The sequence below is a fragment of the Trachymyrmex septentrionalis genome, unplaced genomic scaffold (assembly GCF_001594115.1).
Source record: "Trachymyrmex septentrionalis isolate Tsep2-gDNA-1 unplaced genomic scaffold, Tsep1.0 scaffold19, whole genome shotgun sequence".
NCBI classification, from domain to species: Eukaryota; Metazoa; Arthropoda; class Insecta; order Hymenoptera; family Formicidae; genus Trachymyrmex; species Trachymyrmex septentrionalis.
Genome location: NW_017305071.1, coordinates 4,804,715 through 4,826,190, shown reverse-complemented (window position 1 = coordinate 4,826,190; position 21,476 = coordinate 4,804,715). Strand labels below are relative to the sequence as shown.

General features: G+C 32.4%; 1 protein-coding gene across 1 annotated transcript in view; it reads left to right on the top strand.

Annotated features, from left to right (window-relative positions):
- The first annotated feature begins 3,755 nt into the window (after positions 1-3,755).
- LOC108746989 (matrix metalloproteinase-2-like) overlaps positions 3,756-21,476 on the top strand; it is a 170,087-nt gene continuing 152,366 nt past the window's right edge. The window contains exon 1 of the mRNA XM_018484173.1: positions 3,756-4,328. Coding sequence (XP_018339675.1) covers positions 4,221-4,328 — 108 coding nt within the window. The 5' untranslated portion in view covers positions 3,756-4,220. The remainder of the gene's footprint in view (positions 4,329-21,476) is intronic.

The following is a 21,476-nucleotide window of genomic DNA, read 5'->3' as shown; positions in this document are numbered from 1 at the left end:
ATGCCCTGATAGGGAGATTGCGCAGTTCACTCAATCGCATTCTACCTGCATTCATTCGCTTTCGAGGTTCATATATAATGCTTCTGGAAAATCCATTTAATAAAAGTTACTTTTAAAATCCTAATACAATAAAAGGATAATATCCTTCTTATTCGCAAATTCTCAAGAATTTCACATTGTGTTTTAAAATCCTTTAACTAATCTTGAATTGATTTTATTTTTGAAAAAAATAGTAATTGGCAAATTTTCCTTTTTTTTTTTTTGACAAAATCACGAACTTTTGCGCCTGAATTCTTGCAAATCGCGAAAGTATCTTTACGATTTTACTTATGATTAATTGTTTAGAACTCGTTTATCCTATCAGGATATCGAGTTGCGAAGAAAAATCGTTGTTAGAGATGTAAGATGAAAATGGCGTGCAAGTCACAAGCAGGGAAGCGGGCTGTACTGTGAAGAATGCCGGTGATTATCGAGACACGATGAAACGAGGTCATGCCAGCTCGCGTTGGCACGTTCCCCGGCGATAACGATCCTCTAGTTCTTTCGGTCCCGCGTATGATCTTCTTCCGGTTTCCGGTCGCCAGTCCGATCGGCTTTTCTTTATCTCATGTCCTCGTTCCCGGCATTTTTCCAACTATCAACCAATGACGATCATTCTGCTTGTCTCACTGATCGATCGCTTTCGTATTTTCGTCCTTCATAAGATAACCTGCGTGAACCTTCACGCTTTAACATGTTAACGGTCTATTTATTACACGAATTATCATGTGAATGAGAAACATGCGTTATACAATTCAACAGTCGATATAATCCCATTTGATACACATATGCATTTATATGTATACCTAATTATTTAATTTAATGAAATAGTCTACACTAAATTACCGTATATTTTATATTATACATTAGAATTATGATTTGAATAATAATGATTAATTGTTATTAAATTAATAACGCGTTTATACATAATATGTAATTATATAATAATTCACATCTATGTTTACATAATGTAAACTATGTAAACTATGCTAAACTAAAGCTTTACATCTATAGATCATTGAAATCTGTGTTCTTTGTTGTTGTATTAGACTGCATTGAAACTTTTGGTTATATAAATTTTTATTTATCAATATTAAATTTAAATATAATAGCAATTCTATATGATGATTTATTTTTTGTTGTTCATAAATGTTTTTATAAATTTTTTATATAAATATACGATATGTATACATTACATGAAATTTAAATTTGAAATTAAATTCAAAACTGAAAAAGACTTGAATATAAGTGAATTCAAATCAATTCACGGTAGGACGAGATTATCATTGCAGGTGTAAGCAAGACGAAATGGATCGGATAGAATTTTCATCAAGAGCGCGCGCGACTTAATCTAGAATGGGATAAGATTTAATTATGTTTTCCTGACTTTGTTGTTACCTACTTTCGAGCATTCTCTCAATTCTTTCGAAGACTCATTCAGCTTATTCTTAGATATGCGGCGTAAGGATTTCAAAGTTTTAACAATCTCGGGGAAGCGATCAGGATATAAAGTAGAAAGAAATCCTTAAACCAGTATCACATATGTATGTCGCATGTTTCTTTTAGATTGTAGATTCAAGATTCTTCGATGGATTTGCGATTGATTAACAAGAATTTTCGCAGATTTCGCCTTTTTCTAAAATTTGTATATATACAAAGATATAAACTGTTCTTTAATTTAATTAAATTAAATTATGTTTTGTTTATCTTTATTGTACTAACTCGAAAACAAATTTTTTTTTGAATCTATAATACAATTTAAAGAAGCTTGTAATATGTAATATGCAAGCTTCTTTAAATTGGGATTTTGCATATGCATTGCAATTTACTTTATCACATTGATTTCGTGCATGCGTCACATATCTGATTCATAAAAATTCGTGATATTCTTTCTTGGAAAACTTTCTCGGCTGAAATTCGACTTGATCCTCCTCTTTCTCTTTGTCTTCTAATATTTCTCAAAGGTGACGAGAAATCTGGGCTCTTCGGGATCATTAAGTCCGGCAATCGTTTATCTACCGCATACAAAAGAGCACTGTTTCGCGCGAGTCGTCGAATGGTTCTTCTGGAACCGTACTCGGAACTAAAGGGTCCGATGAAGTTTGCATACTTTTTGTCCTCACCTCCCCCAGACAGTTTCTGTCGAGGATGAATCTCGATTCGTAGCCCGACATTCTTTTTCTTATTCTCTCTTCGTCACGTAACAATGATATCGTGTCTTCGTATTACTTTGTGTGCTTAACAACTTGGATCATTTTTTAATCAAATCCGATCTTTAATTGTAAACGTAATGAAATTTTAATTTCAGATCTAGTTGTCGAGCTATTTAATTGAGTAAATTTACAGATAAATTAATGGGGCAGTTTTTAGATTATCTTTCTAATTGTAAGTTAAATATTGGATTGGAATAAAAGTTCTGAGAGCTACGGACATTAAAATTCAAACGACTATACAACTATGTTAAAAATTAACGAAATTCAAATTTAAAAACAGGGGCTTAACTTAAAGTTCGAAATTTCTAATTTTCAAAGATTACTATGTCCTTTGAGTTTCTGTGTTTAGTAATTTTTACATATATAAAAAAACTACAAACTCAAAATGGGGAATTTCTCACTTTGTAGGCCTGTCATACGCCCAAAAAAAATCTTGCGAAAATTTTCGACTATCTAACGTGAAAGATTAAAGATTTCTCTACAAAATTTGTTTTTTTTTTAAATGTTTCTAAAATTTTTTGTTACTAAATATTGCGAATTAAATAAAAAGAGTATTTTAACTTTAATTGCTCCTAAAGGTAAAAATCATCGCGTGTTGCAATTAAAAAGATAGATCCTTAAAGCTGAAACTTTGTTTTATCGAATAATATAATTGCCAAATTTTTTTTTTAAAACATGTAGACATAATACAAATAAAGAAGCGCTTTGATTCCAACTCAATAAAAAGTTTAATTTATTACAATAAAAAGAAACGCTGAATAAGAATTGCTGTTTACATGTACAAACACAGATATTCATAAATCGTAAATATTAATGATAAGATAGATAATGATAAGGTAGATGGTAGGTTTCGATTTTTGTTTTCTAACGGATTCTAACTGTACTTTAATCGTAGGTCGGCGGATGGACGCGCCAGCCGCTGGAAAGCCCGAATCCGGAGGAAAGTGCGAAGAAGCCGGTAATCACTGCCGTCGTCGTCATCGCCGCGGGCGGCGCAGGACTACCGAGTTGACGAAAGTCGGCCGATACACGAGAAGGAAAAGGGAAAGGAAGAAGCGAATTAAGTAAGCAGCGAACAGCGACGCGAGACGCTCATTAGTTAATCACCGTCGTCGCGGTTAGTCGAGACGTAGAGGAAGAAGAAGTGGGAAAAAAAGGAAGCAGGAGGAGCACCCGTCGGTGGGAGGAACAATCGTATAGTGAGGGGAAAAATCTTGGTTCGTCATTGAAGACATAAATGTTAAAAGACGTAGACGACGTCCAGTCACGCGAGCGTCCCCATCGTCGATAAATTCGACATCCTAATCGCGAATCCTATTCAATCATCGTGAGTAATTGCTTGGGAAAATACAAGACATCGGTCGCGTATTGTATTGCTGTCGTCAATTATTTCGCGAGTATTTTGAACAGATCGTAGATTACATAGTGGTGTCATAAAAAATATATATTTTGTGTAAAAATATACTCGAGAATATTCTTGAAAAAATACGAAGATAATAAGTATTTATATTTTGAATAATTTGTGTTTTCGAGACATTTTAAAGAAACAAAGATTATTTGGCAGTTATCCTGATGTGATTGAGATTATTCAATGAGATTTCTACTTGGACTATACACTTCGTACTTTGATCATCCTAAACAGATTTTTTAAATCACTTGGAATTCTCAATTCGATTGCCCGACAAAATTTGATAAACCGGCCAATCTTGATCTGTTCTACTACGCGCACTTTGATCACCCCAAGGAGACTTGAAATCGGTGAAATTGTTATCTTTGAATATTTTACGAATATTCCAAAGGGATTTAAAGAGTTCATCGATAGTTGATAGCGGTATGTAATCCCGAGGGGAAATACGATAGTGCGGTTTATCGTGAGTTTGCGTAAAACTTTGCCTTGATCGTGGAGAATATCGATCTCTCGCGAGTGCTGCAAATCGCGTTGGTGATCTTCTTCGGGAAGCTGGACAGATGTGCTCCGTCGTGAAGATGATACGTCACGTAGTCGTTGCCGCCTTTCTCACTGTGCTCGCCAGCGGAGCGCCGGGATCTTCGATTATCTACGCGGACGACAAAGTGGTGAGTGGATATATAATTTTGTTATTATCTACGTTGATCGAATTTTGGGTGAATTGAGAGACAAAATATTACCCGCGATGAAATATTCATTCTTTTACTTTTATATAAATAATAATTAATTGATTACTATTTATAAAAATTGTATATCAAATATTTTAAACAAATAACTTTTTTGAGAATTCATACTTATAAGTTGTTAGCAAATAATATTGAAAGATAGAAAGTAGAAGATATATATTTTTTAAATTTATATCCTCCATTTTATAACTTTTATTCTTTGAAATGTATTTTTTTGTTGGTAGTTTATCAAAAGAAATGATAATCTTTAAAATAAATTAAATACAGTAAGTATATATTATACTATGTGTGAAAAATTATTAATGGTAGAATTATTAAAAATTAGGGCTTGGAGTTTATATATTATACTTTATTTTTAATTTCGTTTTTTTATATTATATTTTTAATGTATTTAGTGCGCAATGCATTTATCTGTTAAAAGATTTATTGTTTATTAATATTGCTAATTGTAAGTATCTCGTTGCATTGAGCAATAACCATTGTGAGCTACTAAATATTTTACAATTTTGCTGATTCTAAAGCTTTCGTGATTTTAAATCGAATAGATCATACATTTATGGAGATTACGACGAATATCATGAAATAATATAAATGGCGCTTGCACGATGCTTTAATTATTATTATTCATGAAAAATCAGTCATATATTTAGTTGAAAGTTTATAAATTATTAGTTATTAAATCTATAAATTCGTATCTAAAAGTTATATCTATGCAGTGTCAGCAGAAAAATATTAAATTTTATGTAGTGATATATATTTTTCAATTATAAAATAATATTTCTAGAATATCACATACATATTCCGTAGTAGAATACTTATACATTAATTAAAACAAGAAATTTATGTTTTGCTTATGAATTTAGTTATATTTTATCTAACTTCTACAATATATTGGAAATGTGTCAATATATATACTTCCGAAAAGTAATTCCGGATTTTTAACAAATTCCGATAGCTTAATTTTTTTATTTTAGGTTTTCGTAAATTGTATATTGATTCTTTTGCACTTACAATACTGTATATCAACGTTTTATACTTACATTATATTTTTATTGCGAGATGCAGAATCAATCTTTTCTGCAGATCATTATTTAAAAGGAAATTTATATCATATTTTAAGAGTAATAATGTAATTATATGGATAAATTAAAATTTATTTTATCGTACATGAATATTTTTACGATATTTTCAATTTTTTCTTTAGATTTAGAAGAAATCATTGCTATTTTATAATTTAACGATTATTAATCGTTTATAAAATTTATTCTAAAAAATATCCATTTTTTAACTAATCTGTATTAAAAATGCAACACATTTGAGACTGCGATATTCCAAACCAGGATAAATGTTCAGTTTTCAATTACATGGAAGAATAAATCTGATATGTGAATACATATATGAATATCGTGAAATTTTACTATATATTTTATTTTTTTTTAGTTACAAATTCCATTTATATTTTTTGATATTAAATGCAATTGTGTAAGACATTTTATTTTTTTAATTTATAAAATTTGTACGAATTATTATTTAAAACAGTAAATTAAATATCATGAACAATGATGTATGTTTAATAAATCTTTTAATATAGATGAAAATATATTTATCCTTTTTGAACATTATACGCGTGTTTAATATAAAAAAAAACGTATAAATTTTTTTCGCTTTCTTTTATTTTGAAAAAAATCATCTCGACCATTTTTAAAAGAGAAAGTATGTCTCTTTTAATCTCGCTTATTTGTAATATCAATTGTATTAATTCTTAAGGCTATGTACATAAACAGAACTTTCCGATATGTTTATACTCATATTCGTAAAGAACTTAATATTAAGCAGAAGCTCGCGTAAAGCCGACTAGTTATGTGTCTATGTATGGGATATTCCGCAATAGCGTTTGGGTTTCCCTATGGGCTTTGTGGTTCTATGAGAGACAGTACTATAATATTCGATGCAATATAACATTCCGTTACGTTATATATAGATCTACTAAGAGAATCGCTTATATAAGTTTATGGAAATAATTCATATATAGATCTACGTATAAATCGCGAATATAATCTTGGCTCCTCATATTAAATATTTATAACGAAGAATTGCATCAGTAAATACTACAATAATTCCATTTGCTTAGATTAAAATGTATAGCTTTGCAGTTTAATCTCTGATTTAAAGCTTACATAACTAAAAAAAAACAATATTTATAAAATTACAAGATTGATATTATATGAAAAAAAATCATATATTTTTAATATAAAATATTATGATTATTTATAATTCTCAGCATTTAAATGGATTTGATCAGATCTCCAGTGGAACGAATCGATCTTATACATTTAATTGCTAATTTTTTTCAATTCAATGCGGTTTTTAATGGAATATAAATTTATCAAAAAAAGATCTGAGAGTGCAGAAATAGAATTTTCCATCGCAAAGATCGCTAGGGAATTAATGGCACTGTGCGTACATCTCGTTCCGCGACATTAACTTTTTCTGTTGGTTTCATGCGCTGCTTTATTGCGATATTAATGATTGGTAGGAGAACAAGCTCACTGCTCGCTAACATGTATATTCCTCCCTTTGCACAAAAATATTTTCTCGCAGCCAACGAAAGCCGCTGCTTCATTAATTCGATTGATATTCCGTCATACGTAATCGTTTATATCTGCGTCCGTGCGATAATTATTCCCGTTAATTATCAAATTCCATTTGGTTCTAACGAGAAGCGAAATGTTTGAATTTTCAATTGCGCACTACCCACCAATAGTGGGAATTTATTATAGCGAGGAGAACTTTGTTGAAGCGAGAGTAGGAGCACTTACGATGTCGCGACAAGTTAACGTAGGTCCGCAAAGGGAGCGGGAATTAATTGCACTTCGTGACACTTTAAGGTCTTAATACGCTGTGCCGCATGTTTTTTCACAAAAGCGGAGAATAGTAGTTCCATTTTCTTTTTTTTTGAACTTGCGTGTATTTAATTTACGTTCTTCTCCGTTTTCTAAAGTTTAATTGTGATTATAATTCATCTCGAGAGATCATATTTAATTAAATTTATACTCTATAAAGAAAATCTCTTAAATTGTTTCTTCTGGTATCATTTGCAAGTTAAGTTTTGAGTAATAATAACGCATAGCTGTTTGCTCCGCTTCTGTTAATTTATAATAATTGTGATTGTAATTCATCTTGAGATCATACTTAATCTATATCTTGTTATCGTGGGTTATTAATGTGTGACCGAGCAATTCCTTATCTTTTCCGAACTAATTATAGTCTTTCGGTAATTATAACTCTTATATTATTATATAATACATTTAATTATTTTATATTATATTTATAAAATAAAGTTTAAACATTTGTTTTGTCTACAAGGTTGAATGTACGTTTGTGAATTTTTAGAGATTTTTTTTTAATAATTTTGGATAAATGAATAGTAAGTAGATCTAGTGATCCACGATGATAGAAATCAGGCATCAAATTGAGCATGGTAATTGCAAGGATTAATTAAATTTTTATTCTGTCTAAAGAAAATCTTTGTCACTTGTTTTTCTGATATCCTTTGCGATTACATTTGAGTAGTATGTAATAACGTATAGCGGTTTGCTCCGCTTCTGTTAGTTTATCGGTAGTGCGACAATCTCGTATAAACAATAAAAGCATTCAGTACAGAGAGAGAGAAAGAGAAAGAGAGCAATAACAAGTTGCCAAACTTTTTCCACGAAATTCAGGGAATACTTCGTTTTTCATATTTCAAAAATCAACGTTGCTCGGCATTTGTTGTTGTTATAAAAGGTCGGCGCGCCGCATAACGGCAAAAGGTCGTCGCGTTACGCATTCGTACTACGACACTCGAACTAAACGGTAGTGGCGCGAGCGATTCCGTATGTCATTGTGGTATTACAATATCATTCAAAATCACAACGCGATCGCGACAATAATTTTTGTAGAGGCTTATGTGGAATACAAAGTAGCAAAAATATCGACGCCATCCTCATATTTTTTAGTCGTTATCGAAAATTAAGTTTTTTTTTCGAATCGAGGTTTTCCGAAGCATTTGGTTAATGAGTAATAATTATACGATCTCGTATTTTAATATTATCAATTGCATATAGCGTAAATTCGTCATAGCTCTGTTCAATATGCGTATTTTCTTCGCGTTATCCTTTCATTATGATGTGATAAAGCAAGGATTTGCGTGTGATTATACGCCATTTAACATGCCACGCGATCAGATATTCGTGGATGTATAATTTGTGTGCGCGGCAATTATAAGCTTTGCGAGTGGTGAAAAGTACGAGGGAACGAGAGAGAAGTGCGAGTATCTAGTGACAGCGGAGAATCATGAGGTATTTATTATTATTAGTTCATGTGATATTTGCGAGAGATTATTCCGGATTCTAGATCGTATATTACATTATAGTCCGTGGGAATGTCACAATGTGTGCTCTAAACGTAACATTATCTCAATCACTTACAATTCGAAAACTATTGTGATATTTTCATATCAAAATTCTAGTCTCCAGAATTTGGTATTTGAATTATTGTATAATAATTACGAGAAACTATATAAAATTGTACACAAAATTTAATTTAACAATTTTATATATATACAAAATCTATAATATATTCCTAATCTCTAATATTTTGAATCTGAAGAAGCACATATTTGTCTTTGATTAAAATTATAGTTTAATTAATTTACTATAGTTTAATTAATTTTGAATTAAATCTAGATTGTTAATTATAAATGACTACATTTAAAATCTATTCAAGTATATCTAATTAATTAATTAATTAATATTTAGTTTGAACTAAATTTTTTTTAGAAAACATTAATTAATTTATTAAAAAATAGGATCCCTCATTCTCTCTCATTGTGAGTTAGATGTAAAGAAATGTTTACGTAAAGTGCTTTGTATGCATTTTAACACAATATATTTTCCATAAAAGTTTTGAAACGTGTCGCTTCCAAAAAAGTTAACGTGAAAATGCATTTCCGCTGTCGGATATGTTACACATTTGGTTTATTTCCGGTGCATGAGATATACATATTATATTTTCGATTCTTTTCGTGTAACTCGTCGGAACATTTTATACGGGATATTCTGCACACTTGCTATTGCACTTAAAGTTTTTGACTGTTCTGTCTTTTTTCCTTTCATTTGCTGCAGTACGTTAGCATACAGTATTTACATTCCAATAACATTTGCAACTGTAACTCGTAAGTTTAAATAGATGAATACACTAAAAAAGCTGTAAACACAAAATTGCATTCGTAATCTCGCTGAATTTATACATTCCATTAAACAGAGCCGTGGTTTATTTTGAGCTTATAAATAGAATGACTTTAAATTAATACAATTTGCATACGATACATAAATACAATATACAATAATATAAAAAAAAAACAGAAATTAATCAATTAATATATGCTACAAACGTTCCGGTTTACAAAAGCTTCTTCAGTGTTACAAATCAATTATAGATAACGAATATAAAGAAATAATTATAAAATCGGTAGTGATGTGTCAGTTTATATGGAAACCGAATGTCAATGTGTGTTAAAACAAATAACTTAAAATATGAAGAATAAAATACTTTGGTCAAAGTAGTTTACATGATCCTTCGATAAAATAGGTTTATCAAATTCCTCGATTGAAATCGAGAATCCAGTTTGTCGCAGACTTGAATCAGACAATTTAAGAATTTATTTGTTACAAATATTTTATGATATTGTTAATTTATATGAAATATTATATTAAAACTCAATCTGAGATCTGGTCAAGTACATTAAAATTAGAAGTTGACTAGTTACTCATTTGAAAATTGACTGATGTAACTCATTTTTTTTTTATGTATTATTGCTTTGTAACACTGAAGAAGGCTTTGTAAGCCGAAACATTTGTAGGATTTATTATTATTATTATTATTATTATTAGGCGTTAGGAACTCGAAAGCTCATTGCCGCAAATACCAAATCCCGCCACTGTTCCCGTCCCTGAGCCAGATCCCTCCATTTGTGACCCTCGTACCCCATTTCGTTAAGGTCCATTCTAATATTTTCTTCCCATCTACGTCTTGGTCTACCCAATGGTCTCTTCCCATCCGGTTTACCAATTAGTACTTTATATGCAATTCGATTCTCATCCATACGCGCCGCGTGACCTGCCCATCTTAATCGACGCGATTTTATGACATTAATAATATCCGGACTGTTATATAATTGATGTAATTCTGCGTTGTGTAATTTTCTCCATTCGCCCGTTTCCTCATCGCGTTTTGCCCCGATGATTTTTCGAAGTACTTGTACTTTATTTTCGAAAGCCCTAAATCTTTTCTCGTCTTGTAGGATATATTAATTGATTAATTTTGTTTTTTGAATATTATATTATATTTATGTATCTTATGCTAAGTGTATTAATTTAAAGTCATTCTATTTATAAGTTCAAAATAAGCGACTTTGTTTAGCAAATATGCAAGCACTTTCATTCTAATTTTATACATTCGATGTATCTTATTGTTAGTTGCCGCATTGCGGGCATACTATTTGTCTCGAAGTAAAAAGCATTAAGTAAAATTTAAACAAAACTAGATTGATTTTAAAACGCTGTAAGAAGAAGAAAGAAGTAATTTTAGAAAAGTTTACTTTGATCAAATTTTTACCGAACAAATTTAAGTTTTATGAATTCAGAAATAGAATAAGTACATCTTACTTTTTAAAATTTCCAATGAATTATGTATCAATATAAATCTCAAGTATAATATTATTTAATGTAATTTAATATCATGTTATTAAAAAACGATTTGTCAGATATTGGATATTCCCGCTCATTTGATTCACATTCGCTAAATGCAACCATTCTGAAATATTCTAGAATCTCTGTTATTTATACATACATACATAGTAAAGTAAATTTCGTAATAGTATGTCTTGTCATCGATTGGCATGCGAACCTAATTTTTTTGAAAGGCTGTTTGTTGGCTTTCGCAACTGTAACTCTCGATGCAGTCACAGACTCCCGTATAATTTTGCATCAGGAAGGAAGCGACGAAGCCGTATCGAAAGCACTATCGCGTAATTTCCTCCAATCGGGAAAACAGGATGTATCTCTTGCACCTACAGATAGAAAAGCAAGAAAAACGAAAGAAAAGAATGCATTTCCATTCTGCCGATCCGCCCGACAAGTCATGTTGCTTCTACATTTGCTGCATTCGTTTGCATTCCCCGACGAGGCGATAGAACGAAATGCATTTCTGCCTCCGCGCCGCAAATTCTTTCTCTTTCTCACCGTATTTTCAATTCGTGAATCGATACCGTCGAAGTGATGGAACGAGCTACCGTGAAATTTTCGCGGCGGAATCTCCGCGATTCGCGTTCACAACAAATTGCGTTGGGAAGAGATGCAACTTGTAGAAATTCTCTTCTGTTCTTCGAACGATTGAGATTTGTCACGAAAGTAGTTCAAATCAAGTATGAAATTCTTGTCGAAAATTGGATACTGTATCTATGGAGGCATGAAGAATCGTCTTGACCGATTTTATAGCCTTTTTCATACACTTGTGTTTAATTCTCATCGATCGATTTTTTATCATTTATCAATTTAGTCAATTAAACAATTTATTCTTAATGTATGTTGTTATTATTATTACTACGATATCTTTATCAATATCAAAGTACATAAAAATAGTTTATATAAAAATAGAAAGAGGATTGCTAAAAAATATAAGTATTAAAACGCTTAATAATATGATTGAGACAATATTACGTATTTAAGTAGTTTACTAATTTTTCATTCACGTAACATTTGCTGATTTTAATTTTTATTATCTTTTTTTAGGCGATTAATTTACTATCATTTTTGCGCATATATTTCTGAATAATGACTTAATGAATTATAGACACATATGCTATTTAAACAATGACTCTTTGAAATCCCGTGATATACGTTAATACATTATTGTTAGTATGTTTGTGTAGTTCTGAATTATGGCGTCATAAGAGTTATGGCCTCCGCCATACCCGTTTGTCCACGCCTTATTAAGTACAGCGCTCATCGCAATTCGGATGCACGCGGCGTTTCATTTTCCGTTGCGTTTCCGCATCCGACGGCGCGCATTATTAACTTTCCTATTATCCTGAGAATTTCTACGCACTCTTGGCGCATATGTATATTAATTTCCATTGCCGAGGCCGCCGTTTATTACGCGTTGTGTGCGACGTCGGCTTGCCTCACTATTTCACCCTCTCTTTTACGATTACACGCGCTGTAGTCAGAATACAGTCAGAATACAGTCAGAATACATCGACCGCAGTTACTATCGTTTTGTTTTTCCAGTGTTCTGCTACGACGAGAGCCGCTCAATAAATAATCAACTGTGACATATTGGTTGAAATGATGTTTAATCTGAAATTAAGTCCTGACATTTTAGATCACGATGTTTCACGTTATTAATTGTCAATATGTTATGCTATCTGTTTTATTATAATTATGTTACTTATTTTGAGCGAAAAAAATTAAAGCGTTTAATTCTTGTACCAATTTTAATTAATAAGGTGGAAAATTTTAATTAATAGAACGTAATTAATTTATAAAAAGTAAAATTTTAATCTAATAAGGTAAAATTTTGTTTTTTCCCCTTAAATTTAATTCAACTTTAAAAAAAAATCTTTTTACTTTTTTGCGATGCATTTTACGTCGACATCATCAATATACATATATAAGCAAAAAAGTAATTTCACTTTTGACAGAAAACGTAGCTTTCCGAGCGTTTCTCCGACTCGTTCGCAGTTCTGTTCACGAGTGTCGCGACGTTCACGAGGTGCATTCGCAAGCATCAGTTAGTTAATTCTCTTGGAAGCTTTCGCGGAAACTTCTACGGATTGCAGATGAACGTGAATGGAAGTCAAAATTAACCATCCGCCATAACTTGCGCGCGAATAATTATTACGGAAAGTTCGCGGGATGCACGCGATTTGTAGATTTACTTAGGCAAACATCATGATCGTGCGCCGACGATCAGCAAACATAAATATGCAAACGAGCAAATGATGGGTAAATCCTGCTCTGTAGAGAATGTCTTTATGCATCGCGTTATACAGAGCCGAGCTTAATGGTGCGGCGGTGTAATAGAAGGTTTTGCTCCGCTCGCGCTCCATGGAATTAAGATATGATCTCTAATTTTATCTTAAATACCTAATTGTAATATCTTAAAAACATTACAGTAGAAAGCACTCATCTTTTAAGTAGAATGTAATTATAAAAGGTATATAAAGTTATTTCTAATCTATGAATGGTTTACATCGAAGCGACATTAAATTCATTCTTTATACAAACGTAACCTCAAATAACTTAATTCAGTACAATGATATCTTTCTCTCACAAATGTAAATATGAAATATATTCAAACTTTTGAATATTTAAATTAACGTTTTAACATTATCACTAGTCTTTTTACGTTTTGTTAAAATCTTGAGCGTATGTAATTACATTGAAAAAAAATTGAACTTTAATAAATATTTCTTTGAATAGTTTTAATATTTAGGTACTAAAAATATTTGATTACAAAAACTGTTAATTTGATTTAATTATCATTTTTTATTAAATAAATATTTATTTACTAATTAAATGTTTACTTACTACTATTCAAAGATATATATAAAGATATATATTAAGATTTAGTACTTTTTTTTCACAGTGTAGAATGAGAAACGCTTATCTTACGTAAAATTGATAACAGCAAAATGCAGAAATTAAAATCTTTTATAATATTTACGGGGTAAAGATTTCAACGTACGGGGCCTCCGCCTATCATGCAGTTTGCGCCTCATGAAGACGTGCCTGGAATTAGCAAACGACTCCCGTTTTGCCTGCCTCGTTATTGTACATTTCGTGCGTGCATACGTGCGTCGTGGGCGACTACCGCCTCGTTCTATTCGTGCTATATCGCTCTTCTACTACGTACCTCTATATGTCGTAGACACGAGGCGGATGACTAAGAGCCACGGTCGATCCCGAAAGTCGCTTTAGCTTATCGACTGCAACACGCGCGTGCTGCACGCATATATACTTGGAGCGTCGCGGCGCCTGCGCCTACATCTTCCACCCTTGTGGACGAACACGAAAACCATTTTCTGTCGTCCACCGTTTATGTCTGCCTCCGCGAGAATCCACCCTCGTTTCCAAGGGATGTTTTGAGGGCGACACAGGACATCGATAATACTATGAAAACACGTACACTTCACTCTTCCGACTGCTTCCGATAAAACTTTACTAACGCATCTCGACGGAATTCTTAACAGAAGCAGGAACAGACCATTGTATTTATAGTTTTGCTGCAGAAAAGTCTAGTTGAAAATAAATGAATCAGAAGATTCTGATTATATTGTATTAATCAGAATTCCGGTTGTCTCAACTGGAATTTAGTAGATTTAACCAGAAACTTCTGATTTATTCATTTTTAATCAGAATTCTAATTAATTCAAACAGACATTTTTCTCAGTGGGTAGGCAAATTTTATTAAAATATAATGCAAATTGCAGACAAAAATACATAGGGAAGTAGAGGTCAGCGCGGTATTTGTGTGCAAGTGTAATAATAAAAGTTTAATAGCCTTTATTATAGTATTTGCACACAAAGTACCGCGCTGACTCTTACTTCCCTATGTATTTTTTTGTCTTTAATTTGTTAAATATGAAGGAGTCCTACATTATTTAATTTTTTTTTTATTATTGTAAAATATTATAATAAAAATATGGAGAGCAAATAAAATTTATAAAAGATAGATTTTCTACGCGCTGTAATAAGCGTTGATCTTCTATAAATGGATAATATTATCACGCAAAGAAGATGGAGATAAAATGATTTGAGTGTTTAAGAAGCTTGTAAATAAGAGAGAGCCTTGCAGTTCTCGAATTACCCGAGAATTCTGGCATTCCAAGAATATCCCAGCCAGTAATGCTCATGATATTTAACGGTCGGAAAAGATCTTAGGAATTGTCGAAATGGAATATCGAGGAAATCATTTCGGACATCTCGGAGCTATTCGAATTCGCTTTTACGAGACGTGATGCATGTGATTCCAATTGAAATCGTTAAGTCCGGAGGGATTGAAAGCACTTAGGTAAGTCCGACTTTGGGAGAAAGCTTCCAACTCGACCACACAACAATTCGTCGTCCTTCGAAGATCTGCCTGTCAGATGAACATGGCCACAAGATGATACATTCTCTAGATATTTTAAATGTACATCGCAATCCTTACAGTAATCTAATACTAATTCGATACTGAAAGACAATAATTAATTGTTTATTTTAAGTATTAAAAGCACTGTTGTTCTTTTAATACTTCAAATAAGTAATTGTCTTTCGGCAATACATGGGCTAATATTAGAAATATTTTACTTCTTTTAGAATGAATTTACTTCTTTTCTTCTTTTTAGAGTGAATTTTTACTTTAAAGAAGTGAAATCTCACTCCAAAAATGTGAGATTTCATTCCTTCGAAGTGAAAATTCACTCTGAAAGAACGAAAATTGTCAATCTTTTTCGAGAAGTGAAGGGTGGTTATATTTTCACTTTCTGAGAGTGAGATTTTCACTGCAAGGAATTTAGAGTGTAGATGTAAGGGAATTACACAACCTTGGCGTTAGCGAACATTTCATTTTAAATGCGGCTACGTTACTTTCCAACCGCATGCTTATCATCCGCAGCGCAGTGATTTTGATATCTCATGCTCTCAAGAGTTATAGACCATTTTGTATTTAACGTTAAACTATAACGAGAATACTCCTCGAATTCACGAATTGCATTTGTACTGTTCATTTAGCGCTAAATGTGCTTGCTTCTAATTCTCGTCTCACATTCACGTATTATATAACGCGATCTCCGTGTTTGAATAACTACATAAGTTTCCAGTAGTAATTTGTAAACGCGCAGTATATACGCGAATTCATCTCTTAAGTACAATGCATTTAATAAGATGCTATACTATAATTAACTATATTACGCAACAAATGTAATTAAATTTTAATTAGCTTTATTATGATTAAAATTAATTACTAGGAAAAGACATCTGTTCTTCTTTGTATATAAATAATTTGTCTTTGGTCTTTAGCTTTTATTTCTACCTTTTATATTTTTCTTGAGTACATTCTAATAACTAATAAATAATTAAAAAAAAAAAAAAGAACGAGGTCGTGCTATGATCTGAATTTTTAGCTATTTTATACAGTTCGAAATTAAAATATATAATTCATTGACAAGTAGATTGGCGAGACTATTATCGGCGTTTTACCATTAAGCTAACGCTATTATGATTAAATATACACGAGTGATTTCTGAGGTGCGATGTCGAGAGGTTAATCGATGATTTTGTCGTCATTAATCATGTTAAAGATGCATCCTTGCAGTGCGACAGAGGATGACACCTTTTACCCTATAGCTTTCAAATTATTAAAGACCAAACCCTTTATCATCGTATAGTTAATGAATATAGGTTTATGGTTTCTCAGGTACTTCGGGGAAAATATCACGTTCACGGAACTATCGGATTTACAGTTTAGCATAATTTAAATATTAACAAGTTTCTCCAACGAAATTAAAGTGCATTTAGATCTCCGTTTGAAGAAGTGAATGTGATGTAAATGTGATTCGTGAATTGTAGTTTTACTAAACATTAAATCTTTTTCGAAATGTACTTTACAATAATTGGGAATTAAAACTTTATAAGCTTAATAAAATGTAAATTTACATATTTATTGCATATATACATAAATTTTACTATGATACTACAAAAATTAGTTTACCTTACGATAAGTTTATAAAGTCAAATATAGTTGCACACAGAAATAAGTTCTTAGGATGCTGAAATATAAACTGAATTGAAATATAAGCTTTACATAGTACATGTACGAATATTAACAAGTATATTTAAATGCGTATTGCATTCATTATATGATTCTTATATAATGATTATATTTTTATTATTCTTCAGAGAAAATATCAAAATCGATACTGTATCGGAGTAATTAAGTGCTTGAGAAATTGAAGCAGAGAGAAGGTTATGCAAATATTTACTGTTCTATCTCCAAGCTCCATGATAATATAAATTAACGTTTAAAGCACGATAGTGTACGTAATACAACATGTATTAATAAATTAACATACAAATTAAACAAAATTGTTTGTTTAAATATTTGATTTAAATTAATATATTTCATCGCAATTGTAACATAAATAATATATAATATCTTTATTTTACATATTAATACTTAATTTGTAATACAATACATTAACATACGTTATCGTAAAATATATTAACATACCATTACTATTCTGAAACATATACTCTTGGGTCTCATTGAGTCGATGTTTGCTCTCTGTCAGCGTCGCCGGGAGCTAAAAAACATACTCGCAATGATACATGACATTTCTACTTTCATGATATCGAATGTTCCAATTCCGCGATATTGACATATTGCTACTCTGAAGCGACTCTTCTTTTTTTCGGGGGTCTGAACCACGTCGGTCTCATCGCTCGAGAGCGTGTATTTTATCAAATGCCGGGGGCCTTCGGGTCTTACTTCGAAACCATTAAGCCGGTCATTTATATGCGATCGAGGTCGTTAACTGCAGGAAGCGCCGATCAGCACGCGTACACGCAAAACCTCTTGGAAGTGTGTGCCGTAATATTCGTGCGGCACATATCGTCATGTATCGTTGATCGTCGATGATATTCAATCATAATCGCTCGTCGAAGGGACTCGGCTTCGGCTTCGGCTTCGCGGGAAAAGGGAAAAAAAAAGTTAGCGCCATTAACGCCCACGCGTATTGCGTTCACGCACGTCTAGACGCCAATCAAGAGTGCGTGTGTACGCGTGTATATACGTGTTTGTGCACTCACTCGATTCTCGTTCCTCAAGTAAAGGAAAAAGCGCCGTGGTTGATACACGTTGCGAATGATAATTCAGCGGACGATGCGACAACGAGAGTTCGTCGCAACGATGCATCTCGGGATGCTGTTGTGGCGCCGGCTGTCGGTCATTTAATTAATGCCGCGATATTTAATTAACTTTCCGTGTGGATTTATGCTTCGAATATCATCTCTGTCATCTTCTCGTGACCCGTTTTTTTTTCTAGAGTCGACCGTGATTTATTCTATTTTATTTCGACGCTCGGTTAAAGAGAGAATTTTTTTGAGGTAGAGACGCACTATGATAAATAAATGAACAAAGAGATGTAATTAAATTTTTTTGTTAAACGCGGAATATTTTCTGTTATACTCGTTAACTTTTATAATGAAAATCTATTTCTACAGTCGAAATATAAAAGTTCAATTAGGAATGTAAGAGAATTTTTTCAATACGATATATTATTATTTTAATATAAATGTAAATATAATATATAAATAAATTAATATTTCTCTTATAAAGATAAATAGACAAATTTATTGTATAACTGATTTTTCGATTGTCTGTATAGGTTTATATAATAGTACAAAAGTAAATTAATATTTTATAAAGTTGAATAAACAAATATTCTTTGTATAATCGATGTTTTGATTACGTGGATTATAGCTGAGTGTTTCAGAAATTGTAATAATGTTTCAATTTAAAAATTAACTTTGCTCCGCGCTGCATTTTTGATGAAACGTGTTAGACGAAATGCATAACGAAAGAAAAGTGTTAAACAAGGCTCCTTGTAATTATCAACGCCCGGCCCTGTCCGGTTGATATAATTTCCTGTCGTCGTCGCAATGCGTGTTCGCATGCGAGAGTACATTGCCGGCGCCATGGAACGTAATTACGAAAATGACTACATCCTTCGTTGTTTGTTAATATTTAACCCTTAGATAGAGAGTATTCAGAATCCTTGGAACCAGAGAGATTCCCAGGATCCCATTAGTGGGATTTTTCTCTGATACGCATTTCTGCAGGTATTATTTAATTCCTCGCGATTTCTCAGATCGTTAGATCAGAACTTAGATCCCCACTAAATCCTTAAGATGAAAAATTTCTCCTTCATGTTACGGGCAGTATTTTCTGCACGATTTCGTGCGAATTCTCGCAGGATTCTCGCAGGATTCTCGCCGCGTTCCTCTCTACGATCTCCTTCTTTACGTCGGTTGAAAGCCGATCATGCGTAAGATCGCGGTGCAAGTACAGGCGTGACTCGCATCGCACACGAAGCCGCCGTCGATTCTCGTGACGAGACCAGCACGCCGTAATTAGTAACACATGTGGCGAGCGTCGTCGGTAGCGGGCAACCCCGCCCATCGATAGATCGTGCCAACAGCCAACGCTCTCCTCGATCGTGCCCTCATACGGTGTTGTACTGCAGAGTCAAAGGCTGCGCACAATCGGGTTATTGCTCCGCGAAGTCAATAACGATTTCGCGATTCTGGTAAACCTAAAGTGTTATGCGGTCGTAGGGTCTTAAGTAGAAAATTGACCAATCATTAGTTGATTATTCTTCTTCTCCATTCGACTGTGATTAGTTAATTTTCTATTATCTCTACGATTTCCATTCGTAGATCTCGCATTTGAAATGAGAGATGTTACATAATAACGTGAAAGTAGAAAAACGTTAAACTCAGGAAAATGATGACGGCCTAGAAACACCTCGTACGATACGTCTCTCTCACAATGATATCTATAAGTGAAATTTAAAACGCGTGATACCGAGAAGTACGCGATAGCTTTCTCTTTTATTGTAATAACTGGAGGTGAAGCCAGGCGAAGCCGGAGAATACAATTCTTTGTTTTATTCAGGAGACCTATTGTGCTTTTTCGCATTTTTCCAAGCTTCTCCGTAATATTACCTCGAAAAAACAAAAAAAAAAATGGCATTCTACAAAGTAGGCGAACTAATTATCCGGGAATACTGTGCATTACATCGAAGCCCGAATAATTCCGGTGATTGCCAAGTTGGAATTATCCGGGCTTGAGTTCTTGAAAAGGCATTTTAAACGTTCCTGACGATTATCCTGGTAACCGTGGAACCATAAAAACGACGGCTTCCCCTGATCAGCGCAGCTGTTCTCGTCGTCGTACGTCTCAATTAACGATGAGTCCCCATTAGTCATTCTTGGCTAGGTAAGCGGAGCGGACTGTCGTAAGAAACCGTGATGGAAGTCACTTCGATGATAGTCGTTGTGGAAAATATTGTAATCGTTTACTCATACTTTTCGTGTCGTACGTGACGTTTTTCCGAATCCGAAATCGCGCGTTCGTGCTTTTCTTTCGCCAAACTTCTTTTGGAGACTTTTTTTTTATCGGTAACGGGATCAGTTCGTTTAGCTCTATTTATGTCTAATGATAACTTCATCGCCTACAAGCTGATCTTCGCATGAATCATTCCACGGTAGTTAAGATTCATTAGGATGAGATAGTATAGTTTTAATATAGGAACACACGATGATATTACGCGAAGTCCAAAGGATTAAAGTGGACAATGTTTAATATATAGTTGTATTATGTATTGTTATATATAGAGATATATATATATGTCTGTGTGTGTATATGACGATGAATTTCTGATAAATGTAGAGTAATGTTTGGGAAACACGCTATTAGTGTTATTATGCGCTGTTCTAACTTTATCATTTATTAGACGTAAAGCAAGGATAAAATATCACAATAACGCTGATAGCTCCCCAAACGCAATCATGAATTATAATAAAATATTTAGATTATTAGAAAATAATTGTTTAACAATGAAACAATATACGTAATTAATAAGCATATAAATTGGGAATTTTATTTACAATGTTTAAACTTTTTCCAAAATCAACGTAATCAACATTTTAATATTAGATTACTTAAAAATGAAATTGTTTACAATGAAACAATGTTGATAATTTATTAGAAAATAAATTAGGTATTTTATTTACGACGTTTAAACTTTTTCAAAAATTAACGTAATCAACATTTTAATAATATTATTTTAATATCAAAAATGTTAGATTATTTAATTATATATATACATATATTTTTTTTTATTAAATAATCTAACATTTTTTACGTCGTAAATAAAATACCTAATTTATTTTCTAATAAATTATCAACATTGTTTCATTGTAA